General features: G+C 42.7%; 2 protein-coding genes across 2 annotated transcripts in view; both read right to left on the reverse strand.

Annotated features, from left to right (window-relative positions):
* LOC116054929 (integrin alpha-11-like) overlaps positions 1-11,711 on the reverse strand; it is a 61,560-nt gene extending 49,849 nt beyond the window's left edge. Inside the window, exons 1-2 of the mRNA XM_031306682.1 lie at positions 11,579-11,711; positions 858-969 (exon numbers count right to left, since the gene is read on the reverse strand). Coding sequence (XP_031162542.1) covers positions 858-969; positions 11,579-11,636 — 170 coding nt within the window. The 5' untranslated portion in view covers positions 11,637-11,711. The remainder of the gene's footprint in view (positions 1-857; positions 970-11,578) is intronic.
* Positions 1-16,192, reverse strand: part of LOC116036403 (NLR family CARD domain-containing protein 3-like) — a 1,020,880-nt gene that overhangs the window by 614,031 nt on the left and 390,657 nt on the right. The window lies entirely within an intron of this gene.

Genomic DNA, 16,192 nt, shown 5'->3' on the forward strand with positions numbered 1-16,192 from the left:
CTTAAATGAATCGCACATTTTATATCTGTTCTAAATGTTCTTTAAAAGGGATATTTTTCAAGTTTTTAATGCTTGAGTGGTATTTGAGACTGAACTTACTCCGGCAGTAACTCAGTTCACATAGACAGTTCATGCAGATAACTTTAGTCTTGTGGAGAGAACCATCTAGAAGGGTTTTAAACTAGACTTGCCGTTCAAAAGACCCTTTTCTTTATCCATTTCTGCTCAAGGAGCTTTTTTTCTGCTGGCCATTCACAACGCTACTGCTGCATCACTTCCTAACTTGTTGCGTGAATTCTGAAAGACTTAATTACTACAGATGTAGACAGACCAGTGGACAGACTGGTTTCTATAGATGTAGACAGACCAGTGGACAGACTGGTTTCTATAGATGCAGTCAGACCAGTGGACAGACTGGTTTCTATAGATGAAGTCAGACCAGTGTACAGACTGGTTTCTATAGATGTAGACAGACCAGTGGACAGACTGGTTTCTGTAGATGAAGTCAGACCAGTGGACAGACTGGTTTCTATAGATGCAGTCAGACCAGTGGACAGACTGGTTTCTATAGATGAAGTCAGACCAGTGGACAGACTGGTTTCTATAGATGCAGACAGACCAGTGGACAGACTGGTTTCTATAGATGAAGTCAGACCAGTGTACAGACTGGTTTCTATAGATGCAGTCAGACCAGTGGACAGACTGGTTTCTATAGATACAGACAGACCAGTGGACAGACTGGTTTCTATAGATGCAGACAGACCAGTGTACAGACTGGTTTCTATAGATGCAGTCAGACCAGTGTACCGACTGGTTTCTACGGATGTGGGGGAATAATAGTGAACTGGGATTCTCACCACTGGCGTTCTCCCACCTCGTGCTGTTGGACCGTGTAACCAAACTGGTTTTCTTTGGACCCGGAGAAGATCTTGAAGTTCTTCGTGTCGAAGTTGAAGCAGAGCTGAAGATCTGAAACACAGCAAAAGAAACTCAGCTCACACAACACGCTTCATCAACGCTTAACAAGTATAACCAACCGTATAACCAGTATAACCACATGAATCCGAGAAAAATGGCGTGTAAAGACGACATTTCTACGGCCACATGGAAACACTTCTTCTTGGAAGAACCGTCTCTCTGCTGTCTCTCCATCACATTACACATTAAACCCTCTGAATGGAGCTTTATGTTCCCTTCTCTCTGAAATGTAGGAAAGTCTCTAACTGCTTCCACAAAATAAATTACACTTCATCACTCAAAGATCTCCTGGAATCAAGAGAGTTTCCTTCTAAGAGCCCCTCTGGCCTGGAACCTACATTTTGTTTCTCCTTCTTAACTTTCCCACGAAAAGGAAAAAATTACACACAGGTGTTCCTCATATCGAGTCCGAACCCGCAGGTATGTGGAGGGACAAAATAATGTCAACACCTTCCAGTATAATGGAACCAAATGACAACACTGTAAGAAATAATCTTTATAATAATAACTTTTCAACACAAAGTTTGAGAACTTGAACCAGGATTCAAACATTTCTGGAGTTAAAAGAAATGAAACAATTACAAAATGGTGACTGTCCTCTCCACGAAAAACGCCCACATAGGTTGTGTATTTAAGCAGCAATTGCGAATCTTAATTTTCATTAATTCTCTATTTTTCTATTCTATAAATACGTACGTTTATAGTGACAGCGCCCTAGTAGCAAAGTAAGGTGATGAAGTATTTGGCTACATTGAAGGCCTAACGTTTGCGGACCGTTAGCGGAGCGTATGTGCCGCAGAATGTATCTTTTAACCGGCTACACCTGCTGCGCACACACGGCGTAGTTTTTGGAGCCGGCACAGAGCTGTGAAAACATAATACTGTCAGCTGTTTTTAGAGGACGCAGGTGAGGGAAACAAGAAATAGAAACCAAACTGCCAATACGTTCATTCACAGTCATTATGTCGTCTTCTGTTTATCGGTAGTTTAATTTAAAAGAAATATAGACACTTTATGATCCATTTCTGTGTCAAAGGGCCGCACACACCACATGTAACATATATAAATAGAAGACTGTCCTATTTTTATGCTTGTAGAGCGGATCTCTGCGGAGCAGACGCACCACTACGCTGCTCTCATGTCTGGTATCGCCAGTTTCATTGATTATAGTGTTAGCGTAGTGTTGGAACATCAGCTCCGCATATGGTTCGCGTGCAATGTAGCCGTAAGAGTGCCAAGTTAATCAAAACACAGGACTGTCACCCAGGAGACGGAGGTTTGTGTCCTGTTTAAAAATAATTTTACTTTATGGAACAAACAGAGCTACATCACGTCCACCCTCACAAGTAACGTCTGATTTGAACCCAAATCAACATCTTTTTCTAAACTTAACTAAGTATGAAAACTTTTGCACAACAATTTGTATGATATCCTACGGAATATTTCTTCAGGACATGAACACCTGTTTCCTGGTGAAAGTCTTGTGTTTTCTCCTTAACTTCTTCAGGACATGAACACCTGTTTCCTGGGTGAAAGTCTTGTGTTTTCTCCTTAACTTCTTCAGGACATGAACACCTGTTTCCTGGGTGAAGGTCTTGTGTTTTCTCCTTAACTTCTTCAGGACATGAACACCTGTTTCCTGGGTGAAAGTCTTGTGTTTTCGCCTTAACTTTTCCTGGAACATGAACTCTGCTCCCCCTCTTGAAAGCCCTGTATTTTAGGAGCCAAATGTCCCCCCCGACCTCCTCCCTACAAGGATCTTCACGCTCTTATACAGCAGCAGTTAATGTGTGAATTATTTTATTACCATAAAACCGGCACAAATGAAATCCATCCTGAGGAAGGAGGCACACGAAACCCTTCACACTTCCTCCCTCCCTCCTCTTCCTCTGTCCTCCCTGCTCCTGATTCTGGACCTCCCTCTGGTTTCAATTACAACCTTTATCCGGACGGCCAGTTGAAAGGAGAAAGGGAGAACTAGAAGACTTTGTAACGCTGCCAAAGTTTGACAAAAAGCAAGATAATAAATGATGAAGAAAGTGACGTCAATGTGCTTTTTAAAACTTTATTTTCCACGGCAGGAAACTGATAGCAGCCTGGAAAAAATGAGGAAATAAATGATTTCATCCTTTCAACAGAAGTCCAATCTGTATAATGCAAATACAGGATAGAAAATAGAATAATACATTATGAGTCAGGACAATTCAAGGCATAATTCCGCTATCAGATCATCACAAGGAAGGTTTAGTTTTTCCTTCCTTATGGTTTTGTGCTCAGAAGCTCCGGTGAGCTTCCAACTATTTCAGCTTTATTTCTATTCAGCTCTCCAGAAACTGTCAGTCTCTCTGAAATAAGAGCAGCATGTTGAGCATAGACAGATGTTTATATATCATAGAAATGCTTGGCAAAAAAAAAGTCTCCTTTAGCATCTCAGTCAGACGCAGTGGGCTTTCAACTAAGTCCAATATAATTCCATCTGCGACATTTTTTGACGCTCTGGGTACCCCTCGTCATTGGCGTCATTTTTTTAACAAGCTTGGTCGGTACTCTTGGTGTCACTTTATGACGCTCTAGGTTGCGGTGGCATTTCCAGAAACACCATGTTGTGGTATGATGAGACAAAGGGAAAGTTTAGACAACATCAGGTCAGGGGACGAGAATATTCGGCCCCTCTCGAATAACTATACCTCTTCATGTATCAGTATGTGTGTGTCAGATTCAGGGAACCTAGGCAGCTGCATGATAAGGGAAGGTTTTGTTTCAGGACTGTCACCATTTGGAGGTCAGTGAAAACTAGGCTTTAGTTGGGGACAGCCCTATGGTCCCACAGCCCTATGTTCACACATTTCTAAGATTTTTTAATTTTTTAATTTAACCTTTAGTTATCCATTGAGAACAAATTCTCATTTGCAACGACGACCTGTCACATTCACACAGTTCCACATTCATACCTGGAAGCTAGCACAACCACAGTCTGATCTGCTGGCCACTGAGCAGCTCCACTGGAGCGGTTGTGGTTAACAGCCTTCTCAAGGGCACCTCAGTGGTGGTGATGAGGGAGGGACAAGCGCTGCTCTTTCACTTTCCCCTCCCAGATTTTATCCTGTCAGTCTGGGGATTGAACAAGCTTGTTTCTTTTACCTTTAGGCCATCACTGCCACGAAATTAGGCCCTATGTTCCCATATTTTCTTTTTCATAAATTTGTATCAGATTGTATCCCCTAACCCTTACCCTAACCCCTAACCCTAACCCTAAAAATGTTGTGGGAGGATAGGGCTTAAATTGAAGGGAAATATAGGAACACAAGACCTAATTTTGAAAATGTCAAAAAATTGTGGGAACATAGGGCCTAATTTTAAGAAAAATCTTAGAAATTTGGGACCATTGGGCTGTGGGAACATAGGGCTGACCCCCAATATCTTTGCTTTCCTTAAAGGTTCAGGTAAACGTAACTCCTGCAGCATGAGTTTAAATACTCATTCAGGAAGACAGGAACTGTACTGCCTGCCTACATTTTCTCCTCAATTAGGAATTCATTAAATGCTTCTGTGTAAGTCATCAGAGTCTCCCGAGTCTTCTTCACGTATGTGAAATGGGTTATGCTGCTCCTGAATTCTTCCCTAACATGGTTCAGGACTGATTTGGCGTAATTTTTTAAGTGAACGGAGCAGTTGTTAGAAAATGTATATATTCTTGTGTGTCTCATTACGAGGTCGTTTTTTTTTTCCGGGGATGACAATCTGTTGCCTCTTTGACCTTAGTCAGTCGCCTTCTTTCTTTTTTTTTGGATTTGCACTTATCACATGAAATGTGCCAGCCTCGACCATCTGAACTCTAAGGGCCCTATTTTAACAATCTAAGCGCACGGCGTGAAGCGCCTGGCGCAGGTGTGTTTAGGGCGTGTCCAAATCCACTTTTGCCAATTTGACAGAGGAAAAAAGGGTCCGTGCGCTGGGCGCATGGTTCAAAAGGGTTGTACTTAGTGTCTTCATTAATCAGAGGGGTGTTTTGGGCGTAACATGCAATCAACCAATCAGAGATCATCTCCCATTCCCTTTAAAAGCCAGGCGTGTTTGGACCTTGGAGCATTGATATTATGATGGAGGATTTACACCGTAATATTTTTATTTGTAATCTTCTGCATGTGTGTGTGCTGCTGTGCGTCCCTGTGTGTGTAACAAGCATAGTGTGCGCACGCTGTGCACGAGCCTAGGAGCATTCTACTAATGCTCTGTTAAAATAACAATGAAATGCTGCGTTATTGACTTTAGACCAGGTTTTTGTTGGTCAATGGAGCGATCACTTCCCACTGCCTCAAGATAGCAATACGCCCAGAATGCACCTGAACACCCCTCCCTGTAAGACCAGCACGCCCAGAATACACCTGAACACACCTCCCTGTAAGACCAGCACGCCCAGAATGCACCTGAACACACCTCCCTGTAAGACCAGCACGCCCATGGGCGCAGATGCATTTGCTATTTAAATGACGCGGGCGCTGGACGGTCTTAAAATAGTAAAGACGCTTGCGTCGGGCTTTGCGCCGCGCTGCGCCGGGTGCTAGATAGGGCCCTAAGTGCTTTTGCTTCTTTAGCCAGGCACTAATGTCCTGTGACCTGAGACCCCACCATGACCCTGAGGCCTGTATGCTGAAGTAGTTCCTGCCGTTTGTCTCCTCCAGCTGTGTAAAATGAGCCCTCGGAAAACTCTGCGTGCTGCTGTGCGACTGTTTGCCAGCGGTGATGAATTTGGCTCCTGAGGACCAAAATAAAACACACTGGGAAAGAGGAATGATGGGTAAATCGTCTCTCCCTTTAAGGTGTGTTTGCGTCCTTGCAGCTGAGAAGGAAATGTGAATCCAGTCTGAGCCGAGCCAAAGGCCTGCTTGATTTATCGGAGCGGTTGCCGACGGACGGAGAGAGATTTGGCAGAACAGAGATCCAAGATTTCAAATCTGACGGCCTCCCGTCGCTGCCACTCGATGATGTGACTGATGTGGATGATCCTCGCTGACACATTTTTAAAATTCTTTAAACAGCAGAGGAGTCTCTGCGACTTGTTTGTGTGATTTTTCCAGATGTGTCTTCGCTGCTGTAATAAAAGAGAACAAAGATCACTATCCAGCTGCAGCTACTGCAGCATTGAAGAGAGGGTTTTTTTGTCAGAAGAGAAACAAAGTCTGTGCTGTTTTTGCAAAGTTTCCAGGTTTCAAATCAGATGCAGAAGTGGGGGAAATAAGTGCAATCAGCTTGCAGCCCAAAAAATGCCGTCTGTGTCACTTCCTCCAGCAGGCAGGCAGACGGCTCTATTGGCTCAGCAATCGCTGCAGCCTGACGCTCACGTTGACCACGGACAGATAACCCTTTCACCTCTCGGACACGCTGCACAGGTCAGAGGTCACAACCTCCGACAGTCTGAGGCGACGCTGTAGTCTCCACATCACTGTGGAGTAAAGTCTGGTAAAAGCCCCGAGAGGCAAGTGAGGAAAAAAAGCTTTTCTAAGTTTGATCTATGTAGTTTTCTCTCCTGTTTTAATGTCAAAATATTCAGTGTTGTATTTACTTTATCACAGCCAGAATTTCACTGAAACCCTGATACTCGGTGGATAAAATATGAGCTGAATTCAAAGGAAACTCCCAACTCTTTGAAAAAATGTGTTGAGTCACATACTGGGGTGTAAATATCTCTTCCAGTGAGGAAGGCAAGGACACACTAAATGCTGAATTTCTTGAATGAAGTTTGGTGTTGAAAGTTTCTCCTTACATAAGATGACACGTATCAGGGATTGGCTTGGAAGAAATAGAGGAGTCTTTTCTTTAGTTATATAAAACTTTGTTATGCTTCAGACAAATGTACCGGACTGTTATGTCCCTGAAGTCTTCGTTACAGACAACAGAAAACCACCGTGCATGTCTGTGGTTACTAAGAAGTGCAGACAGACTCGGACAAGTAATATTTCTCTCCGGGTTTGTTTTGTAAAAGCTGAGTCGAATACAAGAGAGAGCACACTGAGTGTCAGAGAGATTCAACAATTCACAGGACAGTTTCTGAGTTGATTTAAAGGTCCCATATTGTAAAAAAGTGAGATTTCCATGTGTGTTTTGATTATAGAGCAGGTGGAGGTGCTATATAAATACTGTGAAAGTAGCAAAACGCTTAATCCACAGAGAAATGCACCACAGCCTGTTTTCAGAAACTGATGGGAACAACAATCTTTGACATTGAAATTAACATGAAAGCATGTAAACAAGTTCTAGTCAGGGGCGGAGTGAGGAGGGGGGGGGGCTTCTGGGGCTCCAGACCCAAATGTTTCCTCTGAAACCCCGAATCTTTGAGGGTTTTAAAATAACTTCAACTTTGTGTCATTGCCTCTCAGGGCCAGATGTATTAACGCTTTTGCGCCCACTTCAGGCGTATTTGTTTCACAACGTGCGCATGGCGAGGTATGTACAAACATGCCGCACTGAGGTAAAAGTGCAGACTGCCTGTCGCAGGGACTGAAATTGGCAAATTGCACTTTTCTGTGTCAAGCATATGCATTCATGGGAGGGTGAAGGAGAAAGTGGGAGTTTCCCTTAAAGAGATGGGAGGGGAAGTGTAAAGTGCGCCTAATTATGTATTCTGCGGTATGTACAAAAACCGCCCGTGAAAGCCCGCCTCTATTTTGCGGTGAAAATTCTCCGCCTCTTAAAAGCAGGTGTAAACCAGGAAGCAGGTTCCCTCGGATACGCCTCCTGGTGAAATGGCAGCAGTAATCTGAGCAAGACGAAGACATAGACCAAGGAGACGAGCTGAAAGGATTTTTGCCACAAGGATCACACTTTTTCTGTTGAGTGAACACGAAATCATTAAGTGTTACAGATTAAGCAGCCATGCAATATTACAGTTAGAAGAAATCAAAGATGACATATCTCTGACTCAGCGTTCACATTCCATTCCAGCAGTTGTTAAACTCCTCCCTACATTACAAATATTGGCATCAGGATCATTTCAAACAGTCGTAGCTTCAGCAGTGGGAATATGGCAGTCTGCACTCAGCCGTATCATAGCACCAGTACTTAACGCTTTGCTACAGCGCACTAGTCAATACATACATTTCCCCACCGAAATAACACGCATTAAGCAGGATTTCTTTGCCATCGCCCATTCAATTGCGCTTTTAAATGCACGCAATTTACGGTATAGTGGGTTGTAGTGGTTGGCACTGATAACACTACTTTCGCAAATGTACGTACATCTGGCCCTCAGTCTCTCTGGCAAATCAATGGTGCAAAAGTTCTGTTACTGCGGAAATATCGCCGTTCATTCTGTGAACTCTACTGAAAACAGGCTTCAAGAATAGTCATGCTGTTTACACTAAATTTCTACCATACTTTATATAACTAATAGTATTATCAGACAGTTTTTGCCGCTCTTTAGGTGGCAGGAGTGAAAATCCTCAACATTAGTTGTGTTCTGGTTTCAGAATGATGAAGACAGTTGGATATAAAACAGGATATCAACTCTACAGGATTCTTTTTCTTGGAACATATCATGTGTTTCCCAAATGATATGCAGATTTTTAGGCATTTTATTATCAAATGGTTCGAGTGCATATAGCTGCATGCACCCGGAGGCCCCCTAGGTTTGGGCTGAGCCCCCAAATGTTTACAATGCCTGGCTCCGCCCCTGTTTCTAGTAGAAACGCAAAATACAAGTGAACCAGAAAATGATTTTTGATATGGACCTTTAAAGACAGTTAACTGGGATTCAGACACGGCAGCAACATGTGTTTCCAGAGGAGACTAACCCCACCTTTCTGGGACATCCAGGTGATTAAATCGACAGCAAACTGTCACCAGATAATCGTACAGGAGTGTGTTTTTTGGGAGAAGCTTGCGTGTTTTGTGGAAACTGCTTCCTTCCTGTGTGGCGTTCCCAACTACCGCAGACTGACCAGCAGCAACAACAACATCATGACTCTTGTGAGTTTAACGATCCGCCTAAAAGCCGTAAAAACGTGCCGTAAAAACCATTTCACCCTCTGAGTTACTGGAGGAAAACCCCATCACCTCCCAGCGGGAGCTCACTGACCTGCAGAGGGAATCATCCACACGCTCGCTGCCATCGCACCAAACTCTGCCCAAACTTAATTAAAGAGCCCGTGGGATCATAACGCTCCAGCTTCAATGTGTGGAAACACAATTTAATCAGAGTGAAAGAGGAAAATGGTCTCTGGTTTCATGCGCTTGGACTAAAGTGTTGTCATTTGTGAATTTGCTCGGCCAGAAGCAGCGGCGCCTAAAGATTGGGATGTTAGTCGGCCACTCTGCTCGTCCGACAGCAGATAATTCACAACGATTACTGTGAAATGTTTAACAGCTCACAGAGGGTGATTACTAACAGTAAGGACCCCTGCTGACCTTTTCTCTTTCCGCCATTTCATTCATCTCATCTTCAAACTGTTGAGTAAGATTTCAGAGAGAGGAAAACATACTTAAATTTTGAAGAATGTATGTAAGTAAATACGGCCAGAATTTGCATGAAATTTGGTGTGAGAAAATCAGGTCAGCTAAGTCAGCGGTCTCTTTTAAGTCCCTGCTTTTATCGGAGAGCCTTTCCTGATTTTATTTGAGCTCGTAAATGTTTTATACACCCAACAATCTTCATTTTTCATGTTTTATACGCTGATGTGTTTATGAATGAACGGCGACTGTTTTCGCTGTCCCCAGAGGATAGACATCAATGGCAGACCCAGGCTGTTTTAGTGACAGGGGCAACATAAATAAAAAGGGCACCAGTGCACAGAAAGTTTCCAGCATGTAGGACACCTTAAAAGGCACTTCATCACGTTTTCTTGCATATTGGGCAACTGTAGATGGCCGTTCCTATCCTATTTTATCTACATAGGGGCGTTCAAGATGGCACTTTTAGTGATACACATCATCTTGTATCTATAACAACCCATCATGGAAAACGCTTTCAGTCACACAGCTACAGCTCTAAGAAGAGCGGGATTTACATTTACGGGATTGCTCTGGTGCCGCTGGAAGACCTGCCGGATGTCCGTCCCCTGTTAAACCAAATGTTACACCAAACATTTAACTAAATATTGCACATTTGATTAATCGCGGTCTTCACGTTTAGCTTATGGCATTCTTTCAAGTCGCAATTTTGATTTGAAAACGATTAATAGTTCAGTCCTACTTTGCGCAAAGGCACATCGACATTAGCTGCTATGTTCAGGAGCAAATGTTGGTCGCAACAAAGTCTATAACCACGACGTTCCACTTCCGGGATTGTTTAGGTGCCGCCGGAAATTCGGCAGGATGTCCGTCCCCTTCCTGTTTCTTTGTGTTGGCGTTCTAACCTCCGGCTGATTTCTGAGGACTATGGTTAACTGCTCCTCAGATCTCTGCAGGGTAAATCCAGACAGCTAGCTAGACTATCTGTCCAATCTGAGTTTTCTGTTGCACAACTAAAACTACTTTAGAACGTCCACATGTTCCACCAAAACAAGTTCCTTCCAGAGACTATTTAGCAGAGGCACCGTGGCTCCGTCCGGAGCTTAGCATCGCCCAAGACGATTGTGATTGGTTTAAAGAAATCCCAATAAACCAGAGCACGTTTTTCTCCCATCCAGGAATGCTGTGTGGACTCGCCAGACCTTCCTCTGCAGTGCTGTGGAGGAAGGTCTGGCAATGCGAGACTAACTGACTACCGATTGTTTAGAAAGCTGCAGAACGAGCAAGTAAGTGGAGTTTGAGTTGAGAAACGTGTTGCTCATTCTGTCTGACACTGATGAGCGATCGTATGGCCTCTGGGGAACGCTCTCAGGGCTTCAGTTCTTATTTATAACGCACACTGACTGATTTGAATACCTATTATGAAATAATGGGAAGGAAACCAATTTGACTCTGCACTTCCTCTTCAGCTTTTAACCTCCAGAACAACACGAAACACCGTCTTACTGCACATCAAGTGACAGTTACTCCTCCAGCACTGACGACAGAGTGCTAGTCAAATCAGAGTTGGTTGGAAACTCTGGAAAGGCTTTCAGAGGCTTGGAAAGACTTTATTAAGTCCTACAGAGGATAATAAATGTTATAAAGGCTTACATTTGCTTTGAACAAACCCACATGCTCTGCTGTAAAAATCCACCCACAGAAAGACAACACGTGCACATTAAAAACATTCCGATTTCAGATCCAGTCTCTGACAGAAAACATCACACAGAACATCACATAGAGGGGTTCAAAATGCTCGTTAGTGAAGCTATTAGCACTTCCCTAGATGTTGGCTTTCAAAATAAGACGATCAATTTGACTTTTAATCCATGCACTTGAGGAACGATGAAGGTAAATTACAGCTGCAAACAGAAAAAGCATATTATATAATATTATAAAGCACCTTTCATGTCCCTCTCTGCAGCTTGTGAACCCTTTTGAACTGTACTCTACATGTTTCGTTAAGTACCTTTAGATCTAAAGAAAAGAGAGCTTAAAAAATAAGTACGTAAACTTTTATTTCGTCAGTCTCTCTACGAGGCTCCTTTAAGTGTAAAATAGCATAAAGCATCTTTCATGTCCCCTCTGTGCAGCATTTTAAACTCACGCTCACCTGGCAGGAAGCCGCAGGTCCACAGCAGCAGAAGAGGAAGGTGATAATAATAATCCATGAGTGTGTGTTGATGAAAAGAAATAGAGGCAGAGTGTGGAGTGTGAGTGAGTTGGTGGGTTGATTCTTAACTCTGCTGCTCTCTGTGAAGGAGAGAGTGAGAAAGAGAGAGAGAAAGAGAGAGAGAGAGAGAGAGAGAGAGAGAGAGAGAGAGGAGGAGCACAGGGAACACACCTCCTCACACACACACACACACACACACACACACACACACAGAGATCTCTTTAACTTCACCTTACTGTTTCCAAACAGGAGCTTTAATGCTTTGATTGGCACACAAACAGGAAATGCCTTAATTTGTGTCCAGATGTGGTAGTTGACTCCTCTCTGCAGTTTTTATGTAGCAAGCAAGAATTCCTCGTATTTATCACTGTCACTGTATAAGAACGTGAAGATCCTCGTAGGGAGGAGGTCGGGGGGGATGTTTGGCTCCTAAAACACAGAGCTTTCAAGAGGGGGAGCAGAGGTCATGTCCCGGAAGAAGTTAAGGAGAAAACTCAAGACTTTCACCAGGAAACAGGTGTTCGTGTCCTGGAAGTACTACAAACCATGATCATTTTTCTAGATTTAACGGGACGTTACATTTTGTCAGCTAAACTGTAACTGTAACGGCTGCTAAACTGAAATGACTGGGACTCTGTACCTGGCTCACAGTCACCTTTTTTGGCTAAAGACTGCTAAACTTAACTGACTTGACTGGCATGCGCAGTTTGAAGACTACTGAGAGTATGACAACTGCACAAACACACACTCCACAACTTTTTTATCTTTTCGTGTAACTCTGCAGTGAATCGACTAAAACCAAAACCTGAGTAATCGTAACCAAAAACCCAGTCTGAACCATAAAATGAATTAAGGTTAACCTTGTGAAGACCAGAGTCCCCACACTGTAAATGTGTTGACATGTTTTTGTTCCCACACACACACGCAAGCACACACACACACACACACACACACACACACAGTCTCCTCCCTGTCAATAAAAAGATACTGCAGTGCAGCGAGCTGGACGGCAGCAGGCTGCTGGAAATAACAAGTGGAAACTCAAAGTTAACGTTAACGTGAAACAGAGGGGAAATCAGCCCGAAGGTCAGACAGAGAACGCAACACCCTGTTACCCTGTTACCGTCCAACATATGTTACCAGTGGTGTAGTCTAATGTATTGTAGTGGGTATACTGTACCACTTTTGTTTTTCCTGGCATCAAAGACTTAATTTCCTGCATTCTGATACACTTTTATACACCAATTTATGGTATGGAATACCTTTATTTATCCTATGAGAAGGAAAACACAGATGACATTCAAAAAATATCCAAAACCTAATGGAATATAAAGCAGTAAAGGGGGGCTTTCACATTAGGGACCTGAGCCTGGATGAACATTTTGTCACATAAATATGTTGTTGCGTAGCATTGGGCATTTTTAAGTGGGTATATGGAAATCCTGGAGATTTTTTAGTGGGTATACTGTGACAGACAGACAGACAGACAGGCAGACAGACAGACAGACAGACAGGGAGAAAGACAGCAACGCATTCTCATCAACTGGTTCGTATGATATCGTTCAAGATTATGGCGACCGTAGGCCAGTCGGGTACGTTTAGCGTTTTTACAGTTAAATTTTTTCCGAGAAAAGGTTACTGTGTCAGAGCTTTTTTTAAACCTTACGGAACAAACTTTACTATTTCAAATTCTGCGTCACATGCATTACTCAGAGGAGCCAATCGTGAACAAGTTAGTCTGAAAGTGTCTGCGGAAAAAAACACTCAACTCAACGTTAAACATTTGTGATTCTAAATGTGCAGGAAATCTGTAACATCTGTCGATCCCAAAAAGAGAAAAGACCAAAGCAAAAGGAACAGCATAAACATGCAGAAATTGACTCAGAGAAAAACAGAAAAACATGACAGCCAAGAGAATATAAAGTGCTCTGAGATCATTTCAACCACAGAACAAATAAACAGACAGCAGACTAAAAATACCGCTGTAATGAACGTCTGAGCACAGCCCTTTAATTTCCTGACACTCGACAAGCTCCACTAAATATAGGAAAAATAACATGTTGAAAACAACCGTTTATCACATATACAGAGTTGTCATTTGTCTCAGAAGGCTTTAAAAAGTATCCAAAATACAAAACCTTTTTTTACAGCCTAAAGCTGTGTGTCTTATTTCTGATGTAACTCAGAACATTAAAGAAATAAATAAGGTAGCGTATCAGTAGGCTGGAACTAATATTAAAATAGAGATCTATGAATACATAAAATATAATAATGGACACCTCGTCGGCATTAACTGTTACATATTTATCTGATATATCTGCAGACAAATGTGAAACCGAGCTGGTGGAACTCTTTATGTTGTTTGAAAGGTCAACATTAGGGCCTCTAAATAATTCATGAGTGCCCCTTGTGGACAAATAATATAACCTGTCAGAGTAGGTTACTTCTCTGCACCACCATGTGGAGTGAAGTACCAATCAAGGCCTCGGCCAATCAGGGAAGGACACCAACAACTGGCTGTATCCAGTTTCCCAGCCTCATGGCTGTAGCAGCCATTGTGTGTGGATTTGTGGACTGACAGATCCTGTGCGTCCATGAGACGTAAGTTTAACAACAAATTCTGTAGATAAGTTAAAGGTGCAGTAGGTAAGACTTATAAAACTAAATTTCTGTCATATTTGCTGAAACTGACCCTATGTTCCAGTAGAACTACATGAAGCAGGTCATTTAAAAAAAAATCTGGCTCCTCAGGCACCACCTACAGCCTGTAGTGTGATTTGCAAAAATCCACAGCTCCCTGTTCAGATGCACCAATCAGGGCCATGGGGGGTGTCTAACTGCGTGTCAATCACTGCTCATGCACACGCATACATTCTCCCTTGTGGGGGGAGGGGCTTAGGAGACCGTTTGGGCTTTAGCGGAAAGGGGGGAGGGACTGAGAAGTTGTTGATGTTCAAATTATTTGGCTAAATCCAGTTTGATCTAAGAACAGTTTGATTTTCCAGCTCGCTCCGTTAGTGGTGAAGGAGTTGGCTAAGGCGAACGCTAGCGATGCTAAGCCGACGTCACGACCAAACGTTAGCGATTGGTTATGGCAGATCCAGAGTGGCTCTGGGCAGATCCAATAGTTTTAAACTTCAACAGAGTACCCGCCTTCAAGGAAGTTAACACTTGTCAATGGAGAGAGGCCAGACTCTCTGGACAAATGAAATGTACCAAACAAGCTGTGATAATAAAACTATAATACAAAAATTGTAAAGTAACTTTTATTGAAGAGATCCTTAAATGTGTTTTGAAATCCAAAGTTACGTTTTGTAACGTTGGTCATGAAGACTCTTGATTTTGGTTTGTTTTTCTCAAAAGGAATGATCATTGAATGTTTTTGCATTGATTACATTAGAATCACAGAAATGCATCATCACAAAGCTAAAAATAATCATAAAAAATGGTTTTATCCGCGTCATGTCCTGCCACCTGCACGCTTCAGAGAGAGAGAGGCGCACGCTGTTTAAATAAGTCAAGCTTAAGTTACATTTATATCAAGTTTTACATTGTACAGGACATTGTTTTTGTTAGTTTAGTTTAAAGTGCCCATATTATGACAAAAGCACTGGGATTTGGGGAGTTATTTTGTGTCTCTGGTGCTTCCACACGCATACAAACTTTGATAAAACCATCCATGATGTTTTGAGTGAGATACGGGTATCTGAATCTATCCTGCCTTCAGTCTCCGGGTGAGCTGTTCAAAATCTGCAGGGCTTTCTACATCACTAGCCGAAACAAGGGGGCTAAACCATGCTAGCGCTAGCGGTTAGCCCCCTCGTTCTCAATGGCAAAACACTGCTACAACACACACAAGTTCACCATAATCTACAAAAGAACTACTTCCATGTCCCTGTTCTGCAGGTATTCCACGCAAAGTTGGAAGTGTGCCCTCGTTTAGAAGAAGTCTCCCAGCTAATCCTGCCTTGTACTGACTGCAGTTAGAGAAACAGCTAACTAGCAATTGTGAGCCTTACCTAGCTACTGCGCATGTGCGACTGCCAACAAAGATGTTACAGAAGTTGAGATGTCTCACTCTGTAGCTAAAACAGAGACCTGACACAGGGTGAAAAGAGAAGCTGCAGCAATGTGCAGTACAACAACAATATGGTGTTTTTGAAAATTAAACCATGTAAACCTATTCTGGTACAACCTCAAAATACAATTATGAACCTGAAAATTAGCATAATATGGCCACTTTAAGTATGTTTATGTTGAAATAAATATACCTTTACAAGTTGTTATGTCTCCCGTTGTATTTGGTTTGTCCTCTTATGGACATAATGTGCACAAACCGATATTCAAACCTATGTGTTTTTTTTTTAGCAGGAATATTCAAATATTCAAACTGTTGGAGCTGTGGGGGAGCCAAAGGGAAGCAAGGCCTTCTGGGGCGCGCATAAACTTCACATCCTTTAGGTTTTACCGGCAAAACCACCCTGAGTCTTTCACATAGAAATCTGTCCACACACTGCTCTAGGCAACCAGGAAAGTCGGAAGGTCTCAGATTTT

This window comes from Sander lucioperca, chromosome 7, assembly GCF_008315115.2.
Source record: "Sander lucioperca isolate FBNREF2018 chromosome 7, SLUC_FBN_1.2, whole genome shotgun sequence".
Lineage (NCBI taxonomy): Eukaryota > Metazoa > Chordata > Actinopteri > Perciformes > Percidae > Sander > Sander lucioperca.